This window comes from Zalophus californianus, chromosome 8, assembly GCF_009762305.2.
Source record: "Zalophus californianus isolate mZalCal1 chromosome 8, mZalCal1.pri.v2, whole genome shotgun sequence".
NCBI lineage: Eukaryota > Metazoa > Chordata > Mammalia > Carnivora > Otariidae > Zalophus > Zalophus californianus.
In genome coordinates, this window is record NC_045602.1 from 81,106,853 (window position 1) to 81,128,888 (window position 22,036).

The 22,036-nt window shown below is 41.5% G+C and overlaps 2 protein-coding genes across 55 annotated transcripts in view; one reads left to right on the forward strand and one right to left on the reverse strand.

Moving 5' to 3' along the window:
• RFX8 (RFX family member 8, lacking RFX DNA binding domain) overlaps nt 1–19,896 on the reverse strand; it is a 251,754-nt gene extending 231,858 nt beyond the window's left edge. For 4 of the 5 annotated variants that reach the window (XM_027622418.2, XM_027622415.2, XM_027622411.2 and 1 more), the window contains exons 1-3: nt 19,473–19,759; nt 19,040–19,161; nt 14,042–14,150 (exon numbers count right to left, since the gene is read on the reverse strand). The gene's annotated coding sequence lies outside the window, so the exon portion shown is untranslated. Of the gene's footprint in view, nt 1–14,041; nt 14,151–19,039; nt 19,162–19,472; nt 19,760–19,880 lie in introns of those variants that run through there. The other variant, XM_027622412.2, reaches the window with a different exon arrangement.
• A 200-nt stretch (nt 19,897–20,096) lies between these two features.
• MAP4K4 (mitogen-activated protein kinase kinase kinase kinase 4) overlaps nt 20,097–22,036 on the forward strand; it is a 188,050-nt gene continuing 186,110 nt past the window's right edge. For all 50 annotated transcript variants that reach the window (XM_027622421.2, XM_027622424.2, XM_027622430.2 and 47 more), the window contains exons 1-2: nt 20,097–20,301; nt 20,654–20,719. In XM_027622421.2, coding sequence (XP_027478222.1) covers nt 20,245–20,301; nt 20,654–20,719 — 123 coding nt within the window. In that variant the 5' untranslated portion in view covers nt 20,097–20,244. The remainder of the gene's footprint in view (nt 20,302–20,653; nt 20,720–22,036) is intronic.

Sequence of the window (22,036 nt, forward strand, 5' to 3'; positions counted from 1 at the left end):
AACCACTTATTACTCTTTTCATTGTTTCTTCTGATAATTGCTTCTACATTTCTAAGTAATAACTTTTCTCATTGCTATCTCTTGCTTTTTCAGTTTTAGGTTTTATCTATTTCCTGTTGTGGAACGTTATTACTTAGCTCCCTTACATCACTCCATCACATTCCCACTTCCATTCCCCACATTCTCCCAACATAGTTATAATTTTTGATTAGATCAATATTCAATATTCATAATGATAGCTATGAGAGTTACTTAGTATATTTTGATTATATATCCTTTTAGGTATAACTTTCTATTTTCCTTGGAGTTAATAAACTTTCCCCTTTGCTTGGCCAAGCATGTATCACTAACCCACTCCCAACTTTTCACCAGGAGTGTACATTTCCCATCCATATCACACAGTCTTTTCTCTGCCCGCTGGTGCCATTGGTTGATCTCAAGACCTACTGCAACACTGTCCTCCTTGGACTTCTATGTCCCCTCATCCCGAGCAACCCTCGGATCATTCTCCTGTGTGTTTATTCTCTAGTAAATCCTATCTTTCTTTTCTTTGTTTTTTACTCCCTTGTTTGGTGGACCATATCCAAAGCTTCTTAGGACATGATACATGAGGGTAGCCTGTCAGAAAATGTCTTTATTCTACTCTTACATTCAATTGATAGTTTGTAGATGTATGTAGAATTCTAGGTTGAAAATCAGTTTTCCTCAGGATTTTGAAGGCATTGCTAGTTTCTAGTCTTGCTGTTGAGACATGTGATGCCAGTGTGATTCCCACTCCTTTGTGACCTGTTTTGCTTCCTGGAATCTTTAAGGATCTTTCTTTTGTCCTGAGTGCTCTGAAATTTCACAAAGAGTTGCCTTGGTATGCATCTCTTTTCATCCACTATGCTGGGGGTTAGTTGGTGCTCTCCACTTAGAGACTCATGTCATTTATTTCAGGAAGATCTCTTTTGAGTTGATAACTTGGTAATTTCTTCTCCTTCATTTTCTCTTGGAAGTTCCAATTTCTCAGGATAATGAGACTTCTAAACTGATGCACTGATCCTCTATCATTTCTAGTCCATTTTCATCCTCTTTCTTACTCATGCTCATTATTCCTTCTGCTTCCTGGGAGACTTTCCCTGATTTATTTTCTTATCCTTTCACTGAGTTTTTCATATGCACTATTATTTTAAACTTCCAAGACAACTTTTGAATGTTCCTTTGTTTTAGTCTATTGGTCTCTTTTTTCATAGATACAGTTACCTTTTTTTACTTGTCTGGAAACAGCTTTATTTTGCTTCTGAAGTGTCTTGTACTTATACATTGTTTCTGTCTCCCCAAAATTTCATTTTTCTCTTTTGTTGATTTTTGTTTTGTTTTCTGCTTGTATGTGGAAGCTTTCTTTGAATATCTGGCAATCCCTAGGTGATTTTTCATAGTCAGGAGTAAGTCACTTAAGAGCTTATTGGAAGCTCCCTATGAGTGGGTGCGGCTTGTGTCCTAGTGTGTACACTATAAGGAGATCTGGCAGGGCAGTATAGTTGGAGGACCCCCATTATTAATATTTGAAGGTCTTTCTCTTAGAATAGTCAGATTCCTGAGAGATCGTCGCCAACGCCTGCAGTAATAGTGCAGACTACCATCGTTCTTGGAGCCAAATGGAGGAAGGAGATCAGGGGTTTATACTTTATACTACTTTATAGTAGCATTTCCCTTAAGCTTACTGAGTCCAGGCTTAATCTAGTTCATTCTCTCTCTAGTCTTCTGTGGAGGTGGGGAGGATAGTTGGAGATCTAACTACATCACAGATGAACTTCAATCAATAATCCCATTTTTAGTCTCATATACACCCCACCTTCCATACTCAGAGTGGTGCCTCCTACTCTTGAAACTTTCTGGCACATAGTTACTTACTTCTGGGTTTCTCCCCCACAGCCAAACAAGTATGAGCTTTAAAAAAAAAATCATTTATCAATTAGCTATCTAACTGCTTTCCTTTTCCTGAGATGTTGTTTCATGTCTTTGTCCTTATGGGTCTATGTCTATATATTAAAAAAATTCCCTTTACTATATCTTTAGTGGGTTTTTGGGTGGGTGTGGCAGCATCTTCAATCCATTATATTTAACTCAATGTTCTCTATTTATTTTTACCAGCATTTGCTTGCCCTACCTTAGACCATTCCTATATTTTCCAACTATTTTGTTTCAGGTGTCTCTTACAGTAATAATAAGAGCTAACATTTCTTGAGCACACTATTTGTTAGCTAATTTACATATATTATACATGCATTGAGGTACAGATACCACACATGCATTATCTCATTTAATACTCATAAAACACTATGAAGTAGGTAGTATGCATTATTCTTATGCTCACTTTACATATACCTAGTAAATGGTGTACCCAAGATGGAAATCCAGAGTCTATACTACTGAACTAACCACTGTAGTACTAGTAAAGGCACCTAGTTTTTTTAATCCATTAGTGTCTGTCCTTTAATAGGGAAATTTCAACCCATCACATTTATTGGGATAATTAATATAGATGAAATATATTTTTACTATCTGTGGTAAATTATTACAGAAATGATAATTATATTATTACAAATTTAATAATATTATTGCGAAAATAATATTATTTGCAGAAATTCACTCTCTTTTTCATCTCTGATATTGGGTTTATACATGTCCTTTGTTTTAGCCAACTGAATATCGGTGGCCTAGGGGTGCCTGGGTGGCTTAGTCATTAAGTGTCTGCCTTCGGCTAAGGTCATGATCCCAGGGTCCTGGGATCGAGCCCCACTTTGGGCTCCCTGCTCAGCAGGAAGCTTGCTTCTCCCTCTCCCACTCCCCCTGCTTGTGTTCCCTTTCTCGCTGTTATCTCTCTCTGTCAAATAAATAAATAAAATCTTTAAAAAAAAAGAATATAGGTGGCCTCTCTCTCCTTTTCCCTCTGCCATGAACACAGATATGTCTCAGATAAGGCTGATCCTTCATTCCAGGTCCTACAATAAGAAAAAACATGGAACAGACCTATATCCTCAAATAGAACCATACCCAAGCTATGGCCATCACATAATGTGAGCTGGAAATGAATATTTACTGTCATAAGCTACTGAAAAAATTTTTTAAAAGATTTATTTGTCAGAGAGAGAGAGAGAGAGAGCACAAGCAGGGGGTAGTGATGGGCAGACGGAGAAGCAGGCTCCCCGCTGAGCAGGGAGCCTGAGGCGGGACTCGATCCCAGGACCCTGGGATCATGACCTGAGCTGAAGGCAGTTGCTTAACTGACTGAGCCACCCAGACACCCTGCTACTGAAATTTTTGGTCTGTTTGATACAGCATCTTTTATCTTCTAAATCCATAAAAACTTTTCTTTTGCTGAAGTATATTCTTCAGTATTATCTTTCTAACAGGTCTTTAGGAACATAAACATTCTTAATCTTTGAATGCCTAAATATGTCTTTATTTTGACCTCCCACTTGAACATTAGTTCGGCTGGGTATAAAATTTAAAATTTGAAGTAATTCTCATTCAGAATTTTGAAATTAGTTTTTAGTTTTTTGCCCCATCCCCACCCTATGTCTATTGTTTCTAATGCCGACTTGAGTTTCATTCCTTTCTAGATAACCTGCTTTAATTTCTAGAAGTTTTAGGAATTTCTCTTTATTCTTGAAGCTTTAAAATTTTAAGATGACATTTCTGGATTATTTTTCCTTTTTTTCTTGCTCAACACAAAGTGGACTCTTAAATCTGAAAATTCATATTTTTCCATTAGTTCTGGGAAATTTTTTTGAATTATTTATTTGACTATTTCTTCCTTTCTTTTGTCTGTGTTACCTTTAGATCTCCTGTAGGAAAAAATGTGCAATTCTTTTCCATGCCTTAGGCTTTCTGTCTCATGATTGACAAATTATTATTACTTTATCCGTTAGAACTATATTGAAGGAGAATTTCTTGGTTGATTTTATACTTTCAGCTGAATCCATTCTTCTATGTATCCCAATTATTTAAGTTTTCATTTCATAAATTATTACTAGGTATTAAAGTCAGGATTCAAATCCAGAGCCTGTGCTATTAACTACTACATTACAAGTAAATGGTATTTTTTCTTTAACCTAATTGGAGTCTTTGTTCTATAATAAATAAATTTTAACCCACCTACATTTATTGAGATAATTGATATGCACAAATGTACTCTTATCATCTTGATTTAAGGACATGAAAATCTTTAAAATTTCTCTGAGAATATAATTTATAAAGTACTTTTCTCCTTTCCTATGTTAAGGCTATTTACTCAGGGTTGTTGTGGGTTTTTTTTTTCCCAACGTGATTTTGATGAAAGGCATCAAAAGTGTTGCTTTTCCACAAATAACTAGGTTAATCTTGGCTATTTGCATTTATATTTGAGATTCTTTCTTCATCTGTCATTGAATGTTTTGCTTTTTTTAAAGATTTTATTTATCTATTTGAGAGAGAGAGAGAGAGAGAGAATGAGCAGGAGGAGGGAGAGGGAGAGGGAGAAGCAATTCCCGCTGAGTAGGGAGCCCAACATGAGGCTTGATCTTGGGACCCTGAGATCATGACCTGAGCTGAAGGCAGATGCTTAACCGACTGAGCCACCCAGGCACCCCTGTCATTGAATGTTTTGATTAGAATAGTTTGCCTCCTTCTGATTGTAAAGAAGGATCAGCATTTGGGATTAGACTGGCATGAGAAGCTTGTCTTCTGGACCTCTCTCCCTCCTAGGAGTTCATTTGTTCTCTGGAGCCCTAGCCACATTACCTAGTTTGTGGGTCTCCTGTGCCAAATTTCCCACTTAGGAGAAGTGTTCTAGTACTTCGGAAGCAAATATGGAATCAGCTCTTTCCATCTCTTTCTTATGTCCTCCAATGTCCCTATGAAGGTCTGGAGGCCCTTCAGACTCCACCTGTATCCTCCTGAACCCCAACATAGTGAATATTTCTCTTTTGAAAGCAGTTCACTGTTGAAAACAGTTCTATTAACCTGGGGACATATGCTGCTGTTACCACTGGATGTGCACAGTGAAAGAAGGGGAAGGGAAAAGACTGCTCCAAATATAGTTATTTAACTTAGTGCCTTCACATTTGTTTGGAAGTCCAGGCCTGTTCTTTGTAATCTTTTATGCTGAGTGTTGAGAAATTTTAGAATTGCTTTTGTGGCCCTGAATTTTAAACAGGATTTTCCTTTTCTTATTTTGCCACCAATGCAGTCCTATTCACCCTTTGTCTTCTAGGAATTCCTAAGATTTCTGGAGTATGAAAATTTCTTATGTTTTTTTGTGTTACCAGAGTTCTGTTTAAGTTATTTAATGGAGGCAAGGATAAATCATATCTTCAGTTCTTCAGTTAGCCAACTTGATTTAGTACTTCATTTTAAAAATACGTTTTTTAGTCTCTTAAACAAAGTAAGGAAAGGGAAAGAGGATACATTTGTGTGTAAATTGCTTCCTCACAGCCACTTCCAATGGGTTTAAGTGAGGGAACTTTATCATCAGTCTCATAGTCCACACCCACTGGAGACTATGATGTCTTGCCAAATCAGTTAACTTTTTGAATTTCTTGGTACACTCCCCCTTTTACTTTTATGTCTTTACTTGCTCTTCTCCCTCAACCCACCTTTCACCTAACTTGAATATTCAGAGTTGTCAAGCAGTCTATTTTCTCTTATATAGAAAATCATCTAACACATCAGTTTGCGGGGTGCCTGGGTGGCTCAGTCGTTAAGTGTCATCTGCCTTCAGTTCGGATCATGATCCCAGGGTCCTGGGACTGAGCCCTGCATCGGGCTCCCTGCTCGGTGGGAAGCCTGCTTCTTCCTCTCCCACTCCCCCTGCTTGTGTTTTCTCTCACTGTCTCTCTCTGTCAAATAAATATATAAAATCTTTTTAAAAAAAGATATTAGTTTGCATTAAAATGTTAGGAATTTAACATGTTTTCCCTACCAGTAACATGTATACTTTGAAAATGAATGAAAGAAAGCAACGCTAGCAGTGCTCACCCTAAGGGGTTGCTATGGGCTGAATGTGCCCTCTAAAATTCATGTTGAAATCCTAATGCCCAATGTGATGGTATTAGGAGGCGGGGTCTTTGGAAGGCAATTAGGTCATGAGGGTGAAGCCCTCATGAATGGGATTAGTGCCTTTACAAAAAGACATGCTAGAGCTTGCTTCTGCTCTCTCTGCACTTTCTGCCTTGAGAATACCATGAGAAATCAGCTGTCTGCAATCTAGATGAGGTCCTCATCAGAACCTGACCATGCTGGTGCCCTGATCTGACTTCCAGACTCCAGAACTGTGAGAAATAAATTTCTGTGGTTTATAAGCTATGCGGTCAATGGTAGATAGCCCTGCCTTCTACAAATCGGATCCTTCAGCAGCTCTGTTCAAGTGTGCAATGTGAACTGTTGACAGTCATTTATTGTTTCTTAGTCCTTTATAGTAAAAGATAGTAATAATGTTTATTATTACTATTTTGAGCAAAAGTCAGTGAGGTCCCTTGGATATTTGTTGGGGGTAGCTGGTTGGGTAGTTATAAAGAGGCACCTTTGGAAAAATGAAGGGTATGATGGATGAGGGTACAAGGGAGGGATTTCATTTTTACTTCAATGCCTTCTGACTTTTCTATAGAAATGATGTAAAGACAACAAGAATTTCTGAAATCCCTCCTCCCTGCTTTGTGATCTCTCTTTTAAGGAAGTTTCCTGGAAGGAGATAACTCCATTGTGCACACCTGTGGCTGGGAGGATTAATCCACACCAAAGTGGCCAATCTATAGAGCAGTGTCAAATCACTGAGGTATGCACATGAAACAGGATAATTATTTCTGACAACTGCCCCCAATAATTGGATCCCCCTTACATTGGGTGGCAAGGACCTTAATGTCTTGTCCAGATTCCATGCCTTTCCTGCCATTTTGGGGGTTTTTAACAACTCCCTTGATTTTCATTCAATTGCTCTGGTAAGCTTGGATTAGAGTACTCTGATCTATCCTCCCTAATTTGAGGTTCTTTCTTTATACTTCTCCATTTTGATTCCTGTCAAACACAGCAGTGTTTTTGTTTTAAGTTGAGGTATAACTCACACTAATCTTAAGTGTACACCATGATGAAATTTTACATTTGTACACAACCGAACAGCCAGATCAAGTTATGAAATGCTAGCCATTACCAGCTAACCTAATGGTTTTACTATTATTAAGTTTAGAATGAGTGAACGTAGCACTATAGTGTCCGTGATATAAAATGAAAGAAAGTTGCACAATCCCATCACAGTTTAGAATTAGAAAAGTCAGGATAACAGATTTGCTATAATATTGCTATCTTTGCATGCTCTTTCTAGAGCCATCTATGTAGGAACACCATGAAAAATATATTTTTAATGTTAAACATGTTTTAATATGCAAATTAAAACATAAAATATTAAAGCCTCCATGTTATCCACACTTTATCACTCATCTTCCCCATAAGAGTCAATTTCAGGGTTCAACATGCTCTTCTCTAAATTCTCCTGGGTGTCCACCATGGTTACTTTAGAGTCACAGAGTCACATAAAACCCACATAGTAGCCAAGTCCCTAAAGAGCTACAGCTACAATTTACTTCTTTTACAAATTATCTCATGCTTCCTATTCTTGCCCCAGTTTAACACTGTATAAGAGAAGCGTCTGGTAAAGTTTATATTGTTGTGTGTTTGTAACATTAAATACATCTGAAATAAATAGGCAAACCTGGAACTACTCTCTAGGTTTTGTTTTTCTTCATTTTTAGTGAATTTAAGTACACATCACACATGATAATCCCTGGCTTTCTGGTTTTGACATTCCAAAATGGCACACGGGCTCACACTTTGGGTTGAGCCCGTTTGCCTTTGTTCAAACCAACAAACTGGACATTGTCTTTGCACAGTTATTTAGAGCTCTAAATAGTTGTCAAGAATGTGTAACCAGACATGTAATTGCCCAAAGTGCCCTTTTTCAGACCCCATGTTAACTAAGTGCATTCCCCTCATTTCTCACATTTGCCAGGCTTGTTAGTTTCTCAAGCTTGCTAGCCCAAAAGCTCAGTACTATCTGTGTTTAGGACAGCATCTATGCAGCTGGAATTTAGCAAATGTAGAAAAATAAAGATAATTACTTGTAGAGCAAGTTCAATATAATAGCAAGTATTTCCACTTGTCAAGTGACAGAATCTTTTACATAGAAGCTTTTCTCTTGAGGAGAGGCAGCCTGATATAGGAGAGCAGGACAAGCCAGACATCGTCTAGGCTTCTCTGCATGAAGTGGTGTGACCTTGAGTAAGTCCCCTCACCTAAATCTGGCCATGATTCTCTGCAAGATGCCAATGGTCATAAAGCTGTATCATTTCAAGGCTGTGACAAAGATCAGAGGAAATAGTGAGCAGGAACACACTTTGTTAACTAGTAAATGTCCTGCAATCTTTGCAACTTGCTTTACTTACTGAGAAGCAGTAGTTTCATACTTCTCAGGGATCACTGAACTTACAGCCTTGAACAGGCAGTGTACATCCTCTGTTCCAGCCCTTCTCTGGTAGTCCATGGGTCCTTCTTGGACTCCACTAGGAAACATCGGGAGGCTACCCATAAGGTATGTCTTGAGAAGTAATAGGTGGTCTACATTTCCCCACGATATCTCCTGTACTAGAGCCTGTTACTGGAACTTGAAATACTCACCTTCAAACCTTCCCATCTCAGAATTTGGCAAAGCCTTTTTGGAGAGAGTTTGACAAAATATACCAAGAACTTTACAAATGTTCATAGTCTTTGATTTTTCAATTCCACTCCTAGGAATTTAACTTAAGGAAATACTAGCATGTGTGATATTTAAAACGGTGACTGATTAGAAATAATGTAACTACACAAGATTGGTTAAATAAATCATATTACAGTCAACACAGCTATTAAAAATTAGATTGTAAGAGAATATTTAATGATGTTGAAATGTGCATAACATATGAAGTGAAAAGAAGCAGGTCACCAAACTGCACAATTCTAATTATATTAAACACACGCGCACACAGGTGCACACCCACACACATGCCTATGAAAACAAAGTACATATATTTTAATTATTGTTGGTAAGGATTATAGGTGAATTTGTATTTTTTCTCTGTATTTTCTTCAATGAATATATGTATATTTATAATCAAAAGAATGTAATTTTTAAAAATCCCTCTTTTGCATTAGAGAATTAGATCTTCCAAAACTTAAGTTACCTAAAATTTACTGGTCAAAAGCATGAGTTGTCCACGTGAATCTGGTGTTTAATCCTGGATTTGCTACTTTCTAAAGGTGCAATCACGGCCAAATTACTTAACGTTTCTGCGTTTAGTTTTCTCGTTGATGACAAGGGGACAACAAAAGTACTTGCTACACAGGGTCATGCAAGGCTTAAATAATACAGATAAAGTGCTGAAGTATAGTGCCTGGCACATGGTGAGCACCCAGAAAGTAGCAGCAGCAGGAGAGCCCTGCATTCTGCCGCACTCTCCCCCTGTGACATAAGCACAGGCAGTGGGTCAGTCTGATTTGTGGCTGCCTTCTTGCAGAGTACAGAAAGGATGTTGGGAGGGGAAAAGGTTGAGGACCCAGGGGCCAGAGCTGGAGGGCACCTTCTTCCCATCTGGCTGGGTCAGCCCTGCCAAGAGTCCTGTGCACTCAGTGGGGAGAAGCGATATTCTTTTGTATCCTGATAAAATCTTCGTGAGAAAAAAGGGCCCCACTTTAACTTTTCTGACATAAATTGTTCAGAGTAGCCCAATACCAGCTGCTGGAGGAACGACATATTCTAATTTCCTGACTTGTACACAGTAAAGTTGCATTGTATTGACAGAGCCTTGCATTTAATTTCCTTAGCTTTTTAGACACAAACAAAGCATTCCTAACCAGAAAATGGAAATAAAAGGGAATAACTGCACAATGGAATACACATGCTGATTTGAATATCTCATTGAGTCTCATAAATACTCATTAAAATAAATGCATGGATGTAACAAGGGAAATAAATATTTTTGCTTCCAAAGGCATGCAGCAGCAATATAATCATATTTAGAAAATATAAAAAAAGTCATCCTTTTTTTATCCATGCCACAATATATTCCCTTAGGTACAGTATTACATCAAGGAATTCTGTCAAACTTAGCAAAAGACAGCATCTTTTCAAAAAATTAAATAAACGTGCTTAATTTTCAATTAAAAAAAAAAGAACCCTCTCCAAAAGCTAGTGAAACAAAAGCAAAAATGAACTTTTGGGACTTCATCAAGATAAAAAGCTTCTGCAGAGCAAAGGAAACAGTCAACAAAACGAAGAGGCAACCCACAGAATGGGAGAAGATATTTGCAAATGACACTACAGATAAAGGGCTGGTATCCAAGATCTATAAAGAACTTCTCAAACTCAACACCCAAAAAACAAATAATCAAGTCAAAAAGGGGGCAGAAGATATGAAAAGACACTTCTCTGAAGAAGACATACAAATGGCTAACAGACACATGAAAAAATGTTCATCATTAGCCATCAGGGAAATTCAAATCAAAACCACATTGAGATACCACCTTACACCAGTTAGAATGGCAAAAATGGACAGGGAAAGAAACAACAAATGTTGGAGAGGTTGTGGAGAAAGGGGAACCCTCTTACACTGTTGGTGGGAATGCAAGTTGGTACAACCACTTTGGAAAACAGTGTGGAGGTTCCTCAAAAATTTAAAAATAGAGCTACCCTATGACCCAGCAATTGCACTCCTGGGTATTTACCCCAAAGACACAGATGTAGTGAAAAGAAGGGCCATATGCACCCCAATGTTCATAGTGGCAATGTCCACAATAGCCAAACTGTGGAAAGAGCCGAGATGCCCTTCAACAGATGAATGGATAAAGAAGATGTGGTCCATATATACAATGGAATATTACTCAGCCATCAGAAAGGATGAATACCCAACTTTTACCTCAACATGGATGGGACTGGAGGAGATTATGCTAAGTGAAATAAGTCAAGCAGAGAAAGTCAATTATCATATGGTTTCACTTATTTGTGGAACATAAGGAACAGCATGGAGGACACTAGGAGAAGGAAGGGAAAAATGGGGGGGGAATCGGAGGGAGAGATGAACCATGAGAGACTATGGACTCTGAGAAACAAACTGAGGGTTCTAGAGGGGAGGGGAGTGGGGGGATTGGTTAGCCCAGTGATGGGTATTAAGGAGGGCACGTACTGCATGGAGCACTGGGTGTTATACGAAAACAATGGATCGTGGATCACCACATCAAAAACTAATGATGTATTGTATGGTGACTACCATAACATAATAAAATTAAAAAAAAAGAAAAAAAAAAAAAAAAAAAAAAGCTATTTCTAGCAACACAGTGGGGGAAAGTCACAAAGAATAGTTCAAAGCCAGTAAGACACTACTTAAAAACATTTAGCTTATTTACAAATATCCCAACCAAACTGGGGATAACTCTATGCCGAAAAATATTCCTTTTGGCTTTACAACAAGCAAAATTAATTTCTATTTGGACCATTTCCTCTTTAGCTTTTTTCTGTTTTGTTTTTTTTTTTTTTCTGTCTGTAATATATTTGTAAAGAGGTCTAAGAAATTTGTTTACAGTCTAACTTAGGATAATTCTTTATGGTGATTTGCAAGCTGAAGTCATTTATTATAACATCAGTCTATCTGAAAATTACAGTGTAAATGAAAGCAACTTGTAGCTAATGGTTAGAAGGAAGTTTTGTGTGATTTTTAAATTTTATGGGTTTTACACAGTGCTACGAACTCAGTGTGTGCCTAATAAATACATGTTAGATAAGGAGAGGGATGGCAAGAGAGCAGGTGAAGAAGTCATAGTAAAAACTATCAAAACCACCACTTTTCTAAACTATCCATGTGCTAAAATGGAAACCACCAAATTAGGGTCAGAAAGAATAATGGTCTTTAACTTCTATAAGAAATATCAGAATGGTTAAATTACTGTTATAGGTTGAATTGTGTCCTCCCAAAGAAAGACATGCTGAATCCCTAAACCCCAGTACCTCAGAATGTGTCCTTATGTGGAAGCAGGGTTGTTGAAGATATAATTAGTTAAGATACAGTCATACTGGAGTAGGTGGACCCTTAATCCAATATGACTGGAGTCCTTATGAGAAGATGGCCATGTGAAGACACAAAGGAAACGCCATGTGATTGGAGCTATGCAACTGTGAGCCAAGGAATGCCAAAAATTGCCATTAAACTACCAGAAGTCAGGAAGAGGCAGGGAAGGACTGACTCTCCTACAGGTTTCAGAGGGAGCGTTGCCTACCAACACCTTGACTTCAGACTTCTGGCCTCCAGATTGTGAGACAATACATTTCTGTTGTTTTAAGCCACCCAGCTTATGGTACTTTGTTAGGGCAGCCCTAGGAAACTAATCCAATCACTTTATTTCATTTTCTTTTACAATGTCAGTTTATATTTTTTAATTCCTAAAATAAGGTATGTTTGTAGAGAGAATTTGTAGAACATGTCTTGGAAGAAGGAAAAAATATCATTCACAGTTTTGCCAGCCAAAGAGTACTAAAATTTGATGTATTTCCTCCCAATTTTTCCTTTAAATAGTTTTTAACTTTTGTGCAGCTATGACTATAATCTCATACCAACTTATAGTGATATTTTCAATTAGCGCAATAACATACATTTCTATATTACTACAAACTTTTGGTAAACATCCTTGAAATTTGTCAATATAAGCAGTGTTGCCCAGATTATTTTTGGGCAACTCTATTTTATTATTCTAATGTTTTCATTTTTTCAGTCATTCTATTGGATCTGACTCTAAGAAATTAAAAATCATCTCATCAATTCTCTCTACATTGTGCTGTATGAGAAATTGGAGGTAGGTTATTTAGTAAAAAAACAGGCCATCAAGTAGACCCTAATAGATCATGATCATACTTAAGACAGGAATTCTCAGATCTATGTATAAGAGGTAGTATGAGAGTGAAGCATTTGATAATTAGTGAACTGGTTAGTGACTACTTGGTCTCATGACACCAGGCTGTGACAGTATAGACTGTGGTAGAACCAGAATCTGGTTTCCTGATTCCCACTCCTGCATCATTTCCACTCAGTTCACGGCCATGATTTAAAAATGCCTTAAGTGCTGCTTTGTTTTGAGCTCAGCATAAATCTACCTAACAGATATCTGTGTCATGTGATCATAGAAATCTTGGTTCTAGGTATACCTTAGCTTGTGATTTGCAAACTTTTCTCAGCCATGGAAACCTTATCTTCATAAACTGTTACTCATATTCCCCATTTATAAAACATAGAAAAGCAGAACCCGTGTGATGACAGGGAGGGCCAGGCAACAAGCTCAGCAGTCCTATTACCAATTCCCTAACCGTCCCTTGGGATCCAGGCAGCCCCTGAACTGCCTCCAGGAAACCCCAGGGCTTAGGGAAACACCTTTTGTAAAAGAGAACACATCGTCTAGTTCTTCATCCACTCCATGTGTAAAATGGCTATACAGAAAGGGAGTTTCTTAAGGTCTGTTGTGTGTAAAGAATTAAGTTATGAAAAATAGCTTTTCAATTTTTCCTAGGCCTAGTTATCTCTTCTGAATGACTGTCTTGTTCCCAGTTCCTGGAAATTTCAAAATGGGTGGTGACATTTATAAGTTGGTTTATGTTGTTGCCATATCCAGAGCATTCCCTCTTCAATTCCTCTTGCCATCTATTGGCACTCCACTTCCTCTGCATTTTCTCCTCTCTATATAACTGAAAAGCTAAGTTGTGAATTCTAAAAATCATTTTTGTGTAACTCTTTCTCCACAAGTACTATTATAAATCTGAATACAGGTAGGCAGCTAATAATGGTAAGTTCAAATGCAATAAAAGATGCGATTCTGTGAGAATAAGTGGTCTTTCCTTTTTGTGACTCTGAGTGGCATGTCTAGGAGCGATAAACACTTTATGCTGATCTAGATACACATTCTTGTCCAGCTCGTCCTCTCCCCAACACCAGGGTCCGCGCTCCCAACTAACCTCACGGATCTGCCTGTAGCCAAGGATTAGGAGAAATCCAGGTGATCCATGACAGTCATGGCTGGCCTCTTGATCTGGTCCTGATGATATTTCCTGAGTTAGTTGGCCACTAAATATAGAATATACACAGATAAGAAGATAAAGATGAAAATTATATTTATTCAAAAGAATAGGAAAGGCCTCAAATTTTGTAATTCATAAATATGGCATTTACAGTTCATAGTTTATCATTGGTAGGTCACCACTTAACCTTTTATTATAGAGCATATTTTAGAAGATTTTGAGAGTGGAATCACTATAATCAACTGAGAACTGCAAATCAATAGCACTGGCCAACTTGCATATCACCAATGGAGACTTGTGGTTCATTCATTTTTAAAGGGATAAACTTGATTATGATTGAACTCCTCTTCAGTGGAGGTTCTGATGCATATTGGCCAGGATCTGATGCATCATATTCAAACTCATGATCCTATTTCAGTTGTGAGATATTAAATGGCTGAGCATTAGAGAGGCCCATTGATTTAGTCACTTCCTGAGATTTCGCTGTATAGAGACTTAGGACACAAATATGTGATCAGTAAAAGTCTGTTATCTCTTTAGCTAGCAGGCCTACCTTGGCCTTTTGTTGGCAGAGCCTGATTCCACTCACTCAACCATCTATCAAAACCAGACATACTTGACAACTATTTAACGTCCCCACCCGACTTCCTATGGCTTGCATCTTGATTTCTAAAGCTAGGGCTATCTCTGACCTCATTTTTGAGGTCCCTTGAGGATTTTGTAGGTAAAGGACTTTTCACAGTGGAGCTTGTTTGAAGCAATCCTTACATGCAAAATACAAATTTACAAAAAGGATAAGTTAAGAGACAGTAATCCCCTTCATAAAACATTTCAAATAGGTGTTCTATAAAAAGCAAGTTCCTCTGCGTTTAAAATATTGTTCCGTTTTTTTAAAAATATGTTTACCAGAAACTTTTCCATGAACACATAAAGTAAGAGGAATCTACATTTTCTTTTTCTAGCTAGCTAGGGACATCTAGCCCAGTTGCCCAGGGTGAAAACCTGCTCATTAACACACTCCTCATTGGCTCATCTCCATGTTTCACTTTTCCTTCTCTTTCACTTGGGCTTCCTGCAATCATCTCTTAAATAAACTACCTGCACCAAATCTTTGTGTCAGGATCTCCTTTTGGGAGGTCTGAGCTAAGACGACTTCCTCATCACAGAAGTGACAGCATTGATAGCCCTGGTAGCTAGGGTAGGATGTTTGTCTTGCTTCTGGTCTGCTTCTTCTTTTGTTGCCCATTTGATCTGCTTCTGCATCCCTCGCCTTCCAGCCTGTTGTGCACTAGAGTACTTGCTTCCTTTTAATTCAACTGATAATGCCAGTCAAAAAAGATTCTTATTCTCTCTACCAATGCTCAAAGATGGCTTTTAAATGACTGAGCTTTGCTGCCAAATCTACAAGTATCCACATGTTCCATGAACTTCCGTTGCTCATATCAACCCCTTTCCACTCTGGCTAAGAGGTATGAGCAGATGTAGGGCTGAGGCCTGGGTTATATAAATGAGAGTCTCTAAGGTCCTAAGAGGATCTTTCAGTCATTTCCATCCAACCCCCTAATCTCACATGTTAGAACACTGAGGGGCAGAGAGGGTGAGCATTTGCTCAACAACTTGTCCATCAGAGAAGAGGAACTCAGATCTCTGACCCCTAAGCCAGGCTTTCCCCTCTCTGAGATTTTCCTGAACACATTCCACCACTGCTTCCTTTGCTTGACTCAATTCCCCCTGCTCACCTCCCTACTTCCAACATTTATTTTCAGGCGTCCTAAGTCCTCACTAACCCTGAGCTCTTAAGTTATATTCATGCAGTCCAGTGTCACAGATCTGCTGCCCTCCTTGCCCTTCCTCATACTGTTAAAAATTGCCACCAATATTTTTGCAACAAAGGAAAAACTAGGAAATAAGTAAAGTGACGTACAGTGGTTGTCATTGACAACTTCTTGCATAATTGAGCTCCCCTCGGGATTTCTGTGACTGGGTGAGATAATTGCCCACTGGCCCATTGTACCCTGGGAAGATGCACACTTATATCCCACAGCCAGCTAAACACATAAGCATCTAACCTGCCACTGGGGCTCTTGGAAGCCAAGGCTAGGCTGCTCCTTCCTTGACTTGACTGATAATTTGGCTTCTGTTTTTGACTCCACCTCACGCATGCCTCAGCTGGGTCTCCCGGTCCCACCTAACCAGTCTAGATTTATCTCTCGGGGTTCTCTGAAATGAGTCCTCTGGCCCAGTGTGGCCAGTTTCCTCATTTTCAACTTCACATTCTTTGTCTAAGCAAGCTATCTTTTCCTCCAGCCTAAAATGCCAAAGTAGCATCTATTTTCCAAATTATTATCTTGATTATCTTTTTGGGTGGGTTTGTGTTCTCAGATAGATTCTTAAGGACAAGGGCCATGACTTAAGTCTACTTCCTGATATTATGTATTGCACATGGCTTGTTATGGACTGAATGTTTGTGTCCCCCTTATATTGAAACCCTAAGCCTTAGCATGGCTGTATCTGGAGATGGGGTCTCTAAGGAAATAATTAAGTTTAAATTCATAAGGTCATAAAGGTGAGGCCCTGATAGAATAGGGTAGGTGTCCTTAGAAGATGAGACACCAGATGGCTTCCCCCATCCCCCCCCCCACCCCGGGTACTAGCACTGAGAAAAACCCATGTGAGGACAATAGTGAAAAGGTGGCTATCTGCAAGACAGGGAGACAGCTCTCACCAGAAAACAAATCAGCTGGAACATTGATCTTGGATTTCTAGCCTCCAGAACTACGGGAAAATAAATCTCTGTTATTGAAGCCACACAGTCTATGGGATTTTATTATGGCAGCCTGGGCTAACATAGGGCTGCTGATTGAGAAAATGGTCCTTACCCTTGGATCTCAAGCGGAGTTACAAGCTGGGCAGGTGTCACTGCTTCTGCGTGAAAAGATAACTAACTTCCCACAGAGTCCAAAACTAAACCTTCTTTTGTCACCACCACTCAACAACTCCTATCCTTTCCTCTGTGCCTGACAGTATCCTCCCAAGTGTGAACAAAGCTCTGGGCCACCAGCAAATCTTTTACCCCCTTGTCTACACTGACTCTGGCATCCCATCAGATGCCAAGTCTTAAGAGAGTCTAATAGCCCAAGACCTTGTATCTCCTTTCTCCAGGCCTTATTCCTTTGGCCTGTGCTCTTGAGATGGCCCCTTCATGGCTCTTCTAACCTCTGATCTTCATCTCGTAAACAGAAGACGAAACAGAGGCTCAGAATTTAAACATGTTCAAGGTTGCACAAATGATAGAACTAGGTTCAAACCTAGTTCCGTTTTGCCTCAAATCTAGCATACTTTCCACTAGACCTGTTTAATGTTCTTTCTATACAGCCCGAATTTATAATGTTCTGCCTTTAACTATAGATACTTGTGAAACTGTCTTATACCCATTATCAAATTGTAAGTTCTTTGAGGGTAGCTGGCTTCATCTTCCTTATATCTTGGGCAATGGCTAAGTCTGTGTCTTGTGCTCTGTAAGGCACTTCAAGAAAAGGTCCTGAATTGAAAATGAGAAGTAACTGTCACAATGATAACATGGGCAATAGCAGTTTAGGAGAGATTCAGAGAAAGCTTGTAGGAAAAAGAAGAGTTGGTTTCTGAGTTGAGCTTGAGGTGATGGAGAATCTGGCCAGGCAGAGAAGAAGGCAGTGGTCTGAGTTGGGCCTCAATATCATGAGTGAACCTGTAGAGGGAGGTTGGCTTGGGGTGGGGGGCAGGGGGGCGGAAGGGGCTGCATTTCTGCATTGGGTTCAGCTGTGCACACCAAGCAAGTCAATTAACTTCTTTAAACATTGGTTTCTTAATGTGTAAAGTGGGAAAAATAAAAGTACCTACCATTCGGGGTTAATGTGAAGAATAATGAGATAATGTACATAAAGGACTTAGCACATTTTTGGGACGGAATATGTGTTATCTATTATTAATAATAAATACTATTAAAATACTATTAGTAGTAATATGGTCTGAAATTTCACATGCTTACCAACCTAGCTCTATGAGTAAATAATTATTTACACACAGATAATGCCATTGCTGTGAATACATTAAAAAACAAAATCATTTAAAAGTACTACTAAATTTAGAGCAACATGTTGGTTACCATGATTTTCCTAATCAAAGGATTCCAGGAGTCCCTTACAAGGGATTCTCATAGTTGAAAATCTTGGAAACCAAACCGTTGAGAGGCAGGAGAGTGCTAAACATATTCTGGGTAAAAGATTAACTTGGCTGAATCAGAATCCTGGATTTTCAGAGTAGGCTGACCTAGTGAGAATCCCTGCTCTACTTCCAGGCTGTGCTTTTAAGAAATTTAGGCACATTTCTTATCTTTCAGTTCTTTGGTTTCCTTATCCTTAAAATGTGGATACTAATACACAAGGGCTACAGGACAGGTTAAATTGGGTACTGTACATAAAGCAAGAACTGGTAGATGATGATGACGGTGATGTTTGTGAAGCCTAATTGTGAAGGGCCTTAGATTTTTATCCTGTAAGGCTCTTGTTCCCCAAGTGTGATCCCTGTAACAGCAACGTTAGCATCATCTGACAACTTGTTAGAAATTCATATTCTCAGGCCTATCCCCAGACCTGCTGAACTCTGGAGATGGGGTCAGCAATCAGTGCTTTTACAATCCTTCCTGGTGATTCTGATGCACTTCGGTTTGAAAACCTGGTGTGAGGTAATAGGGAGCCATTGAAAGTTTTTGTACAGTGGAGGGATGTGATAAAAATGACTGTTGTGCACAGACAATATATTCCTTTTAACAGGATCAAATTACCTAACTACCGACAAGCTTCCAAAGTTGCTGGCAGAAGCCCGTTCATCGATCCTTAACGATCTCCAGGCACAGAACGGGGAGTTAGCACTTAGGGCTCCAAACACAGTGCTCACCTACTGAGGGAGGTAAGGAAGAGAGCGCTGTTTTGGGTACTGTTTCCACCGAAAGCCTTGGGACCCGGCGGCCAGGTGATGCTCATCGAATTCCGCACCTACAAGCCTGTCACAAACGTAGCCTGCAAGATAGAGAGGAAAAGAAAACCGTGTAGGGAAACCGGAAATGAGGGTCTTAGGGGTATAGAATCTGATGGTGGGGGAAAGGGATGGGATACGCGGGGGGTGAGGGGAAAAAGGGAGGCCCCTTGTCGCTGGGGGTGGCTACACCCCCTCCGCGTCCCTTTAGAGCCCGGGCGCGGCCGGCCGGCCGGCGGGGCGCGATGGAGCCCCTCCCGAAGACAAGGGTCCCTCCGCCTCCGTGCGTTTGCGGCCAGGGTCCAGGTCACTTCTGCTCCCTTTATTGTTAGTGCGAGATGGGGCGTTTCCTCACCTTCGGCACCTCACCGGGGACGTCCCGGTCCGTCTCATCCCTACTCTAGCCCTTTCCGCGAGCGCCCCGCCGGCCGCCCGCCGCGTCCCGGCCACTGTGTGCGCTGCCCGCCGGCCGGCCATTGTTCGGGCCCCACCCCTGCTGAATATTCACGCCGCGCGGGCGGCTCGCCCCGCGCCCTCCCCAGCGGGGCTCGGGCTGGGAGTGCGTTTCCGCTCGTTTTTCCTGCCGGGGAAGGAGAGGGGGAGCTGTTTTCTCTCTCCTCAGAATATATTTTCGGTGTCCCGTTTCTCCTCCTCCCTCACCGCCGCCGCCGCCGCCCCCTCCCTCCCCGCCTCCCTCCCCGCCTCCCTCCCCGCCTCCGCCCCCGCCTCCCGGGTTATCTTTGTCTCGCTGCCTCGCGCTCACTCGCTCAACTCTCGGCGGCGCCGCGGCCCCACGCTCCGGGCCCGTCCTCCAGGCGCGCGGCGCGGGGCGCGGGCGCCGGGGCCTGAGGCGGCGGGCGACGCCCGGGGGCCTGACGGCCGCCCCGCGCCATGGTGTGAACGCCGCCGCCCCGCGCACGCTCCGTCCGCCCTCCGCGCGCGGCCCGGGCCGGCCGAGAACCGCGACCAGCCCGCCGCCGCCGCCGCCGCCCCTGGCCTCGCAAGGCGGAGTCCCCGCCGCCCGCTCCCGTGCGAGGAGGCACCGTCGGCGGCCTGGCCTGTGACGGAATAAATAGAGAAACAGATAATATTACTGGTACTATTTTGTTTGGTGGCAAAAAGGAAAAATGGCGAACGACTCCCCTGCAAAAAGTCTGGTGGACATCGACCTCTCCTCCCTGCGGGTGAGTGGCCACGACGGGCCCCGCCGCGGGCGCGCCGGGAGCGGGGAGCCGGGGCCGCGCCCTGGCCCTCCGGGCGCTCGGGCGCCGCCGCGGGCAGAGCCTCGGGCGCGGCGGCCCCTTTGTCTGCCTGCGTCGGCATGTGCCGGGCGGCGGGGCGCGACTCTCCGCCGACGCCCCCGCCCCGCCGCGCCCCGCGTCCCCCGCGCCCCCGGGCGCGGCCTCGGGCGCTGGGGGACCGCGCGGGGCGAAGCCCGCCGGGTTTGCAGTCGCCCTTTATCTCCAACTGCCCCGCTTTATTTATTCATTGTTGTGCTGCTTTTAAAATTCTAACCCCTCCCCTCCTCTTCTCTAGGATCCTGCTGGGATTTTTGAGCTGGTGGAAGTGGTTGGAAATGGCACCTATGGACAAGTCTATAAGGTCGGTGTGAGGCGCCGTCTTTGTTTCCCGTGGCACGTTGAAACTTCTTGTTGGGGGACGAGGAGAAGGGTGATAAACACGCTGCTGACTGGAGGCCACGCCACTTGGCCAAACTTGGGAAAGGGGTTTCGCCTTGCAGTCCCTCTGTTTTTAAACAGGAGTTTATATTCAGGCTGGCCTTAAAAGACCTCATTTCCTGGCTTTGAGATAAGGAAAATAAGCTACACTCTTAGGCATGCACTTTTCTTCAGTAAAATGGGAAAACATTTTTCCATAAGGCAACCTTAATTCTTTCGTTTTGCCCAGTTCCAGCCTTCTGAGTTTGTGTGTCTTAATTAAAATTCAGTATAGGCAGGCCTGGCCTATGATTATCCTAAACCACTGCCTTGGCCGTCTTGAAAATTGTCCTCGTGTTGCCTCGTCTTAATGTTTGCAAAGTGCTCAAGGTGAGGAGTTTGGTGTTAACCTGGGACTGCTGCTTAACTTTATCATACATGCTGCTGATGGATACATACATATTTTGGGGAAACAGGGAGGGGTGTGTGTTTGGGCACCAGGAGCAGGAAGAATTACAGCATGAGGATTATAAAATCTGAATTCCAGGAATAACCTGTTTGACAGGTGTGTAATAGAAACAGATGAGGGAGAGCCAGGAGTCAAGAGGATGCCCAGATTTCACACCCACCCCAGGCCTGTCTCTTTTTTTAACGCCTGCCCCCCAACGGTAAATCAAAATAACAAATCTGGAGACTATGAGTCTACTCTGAGTAGCTAACACCTGATGTGACCATTTTATTCAGAGCACATTCTAGAGCTTCTGAAAGAGCTGTGGGTAATGGAGGCACAGGCCTTGAAGATTTGAAACAGAATGTTAAATTTCCCCTGTCCTGATTTATTTCTTATTGGTAAACCTTTTCTAAAAGTAATCTGCGCTGGTGGTGTTTTCTGGCTGTTAGTGAATACAAGGGGCTAGAAAAAAAATATGAACAGGGCTTTGTGGTTCACCATGAAGAATTGTCATTGTCTCATTAGAAATGGAGGGAGGGGGTTGGAAGCTGACTGTAGACATTTTCTTAGGCCAAATTAAGTGTGGATCCTTTTGTCTCTTTTATACTTTATGAATAGGGTTTATCTGTCCCTTGAACGCCTCTCCCCAGCTCCAACTTCCCCTGGCCTGGGCTGTGTACCGGCCTGTGCTCTGAACTTGAGTCAGTATTCTTAGGTGATCTCAAGTGAATTAGCATGTGTTTTGTTGGTTAACTGTTGGGGCCGGGGCCAGATTTTTGAATTTGAAAGGAAGCCCTGTTAACTCAGCCT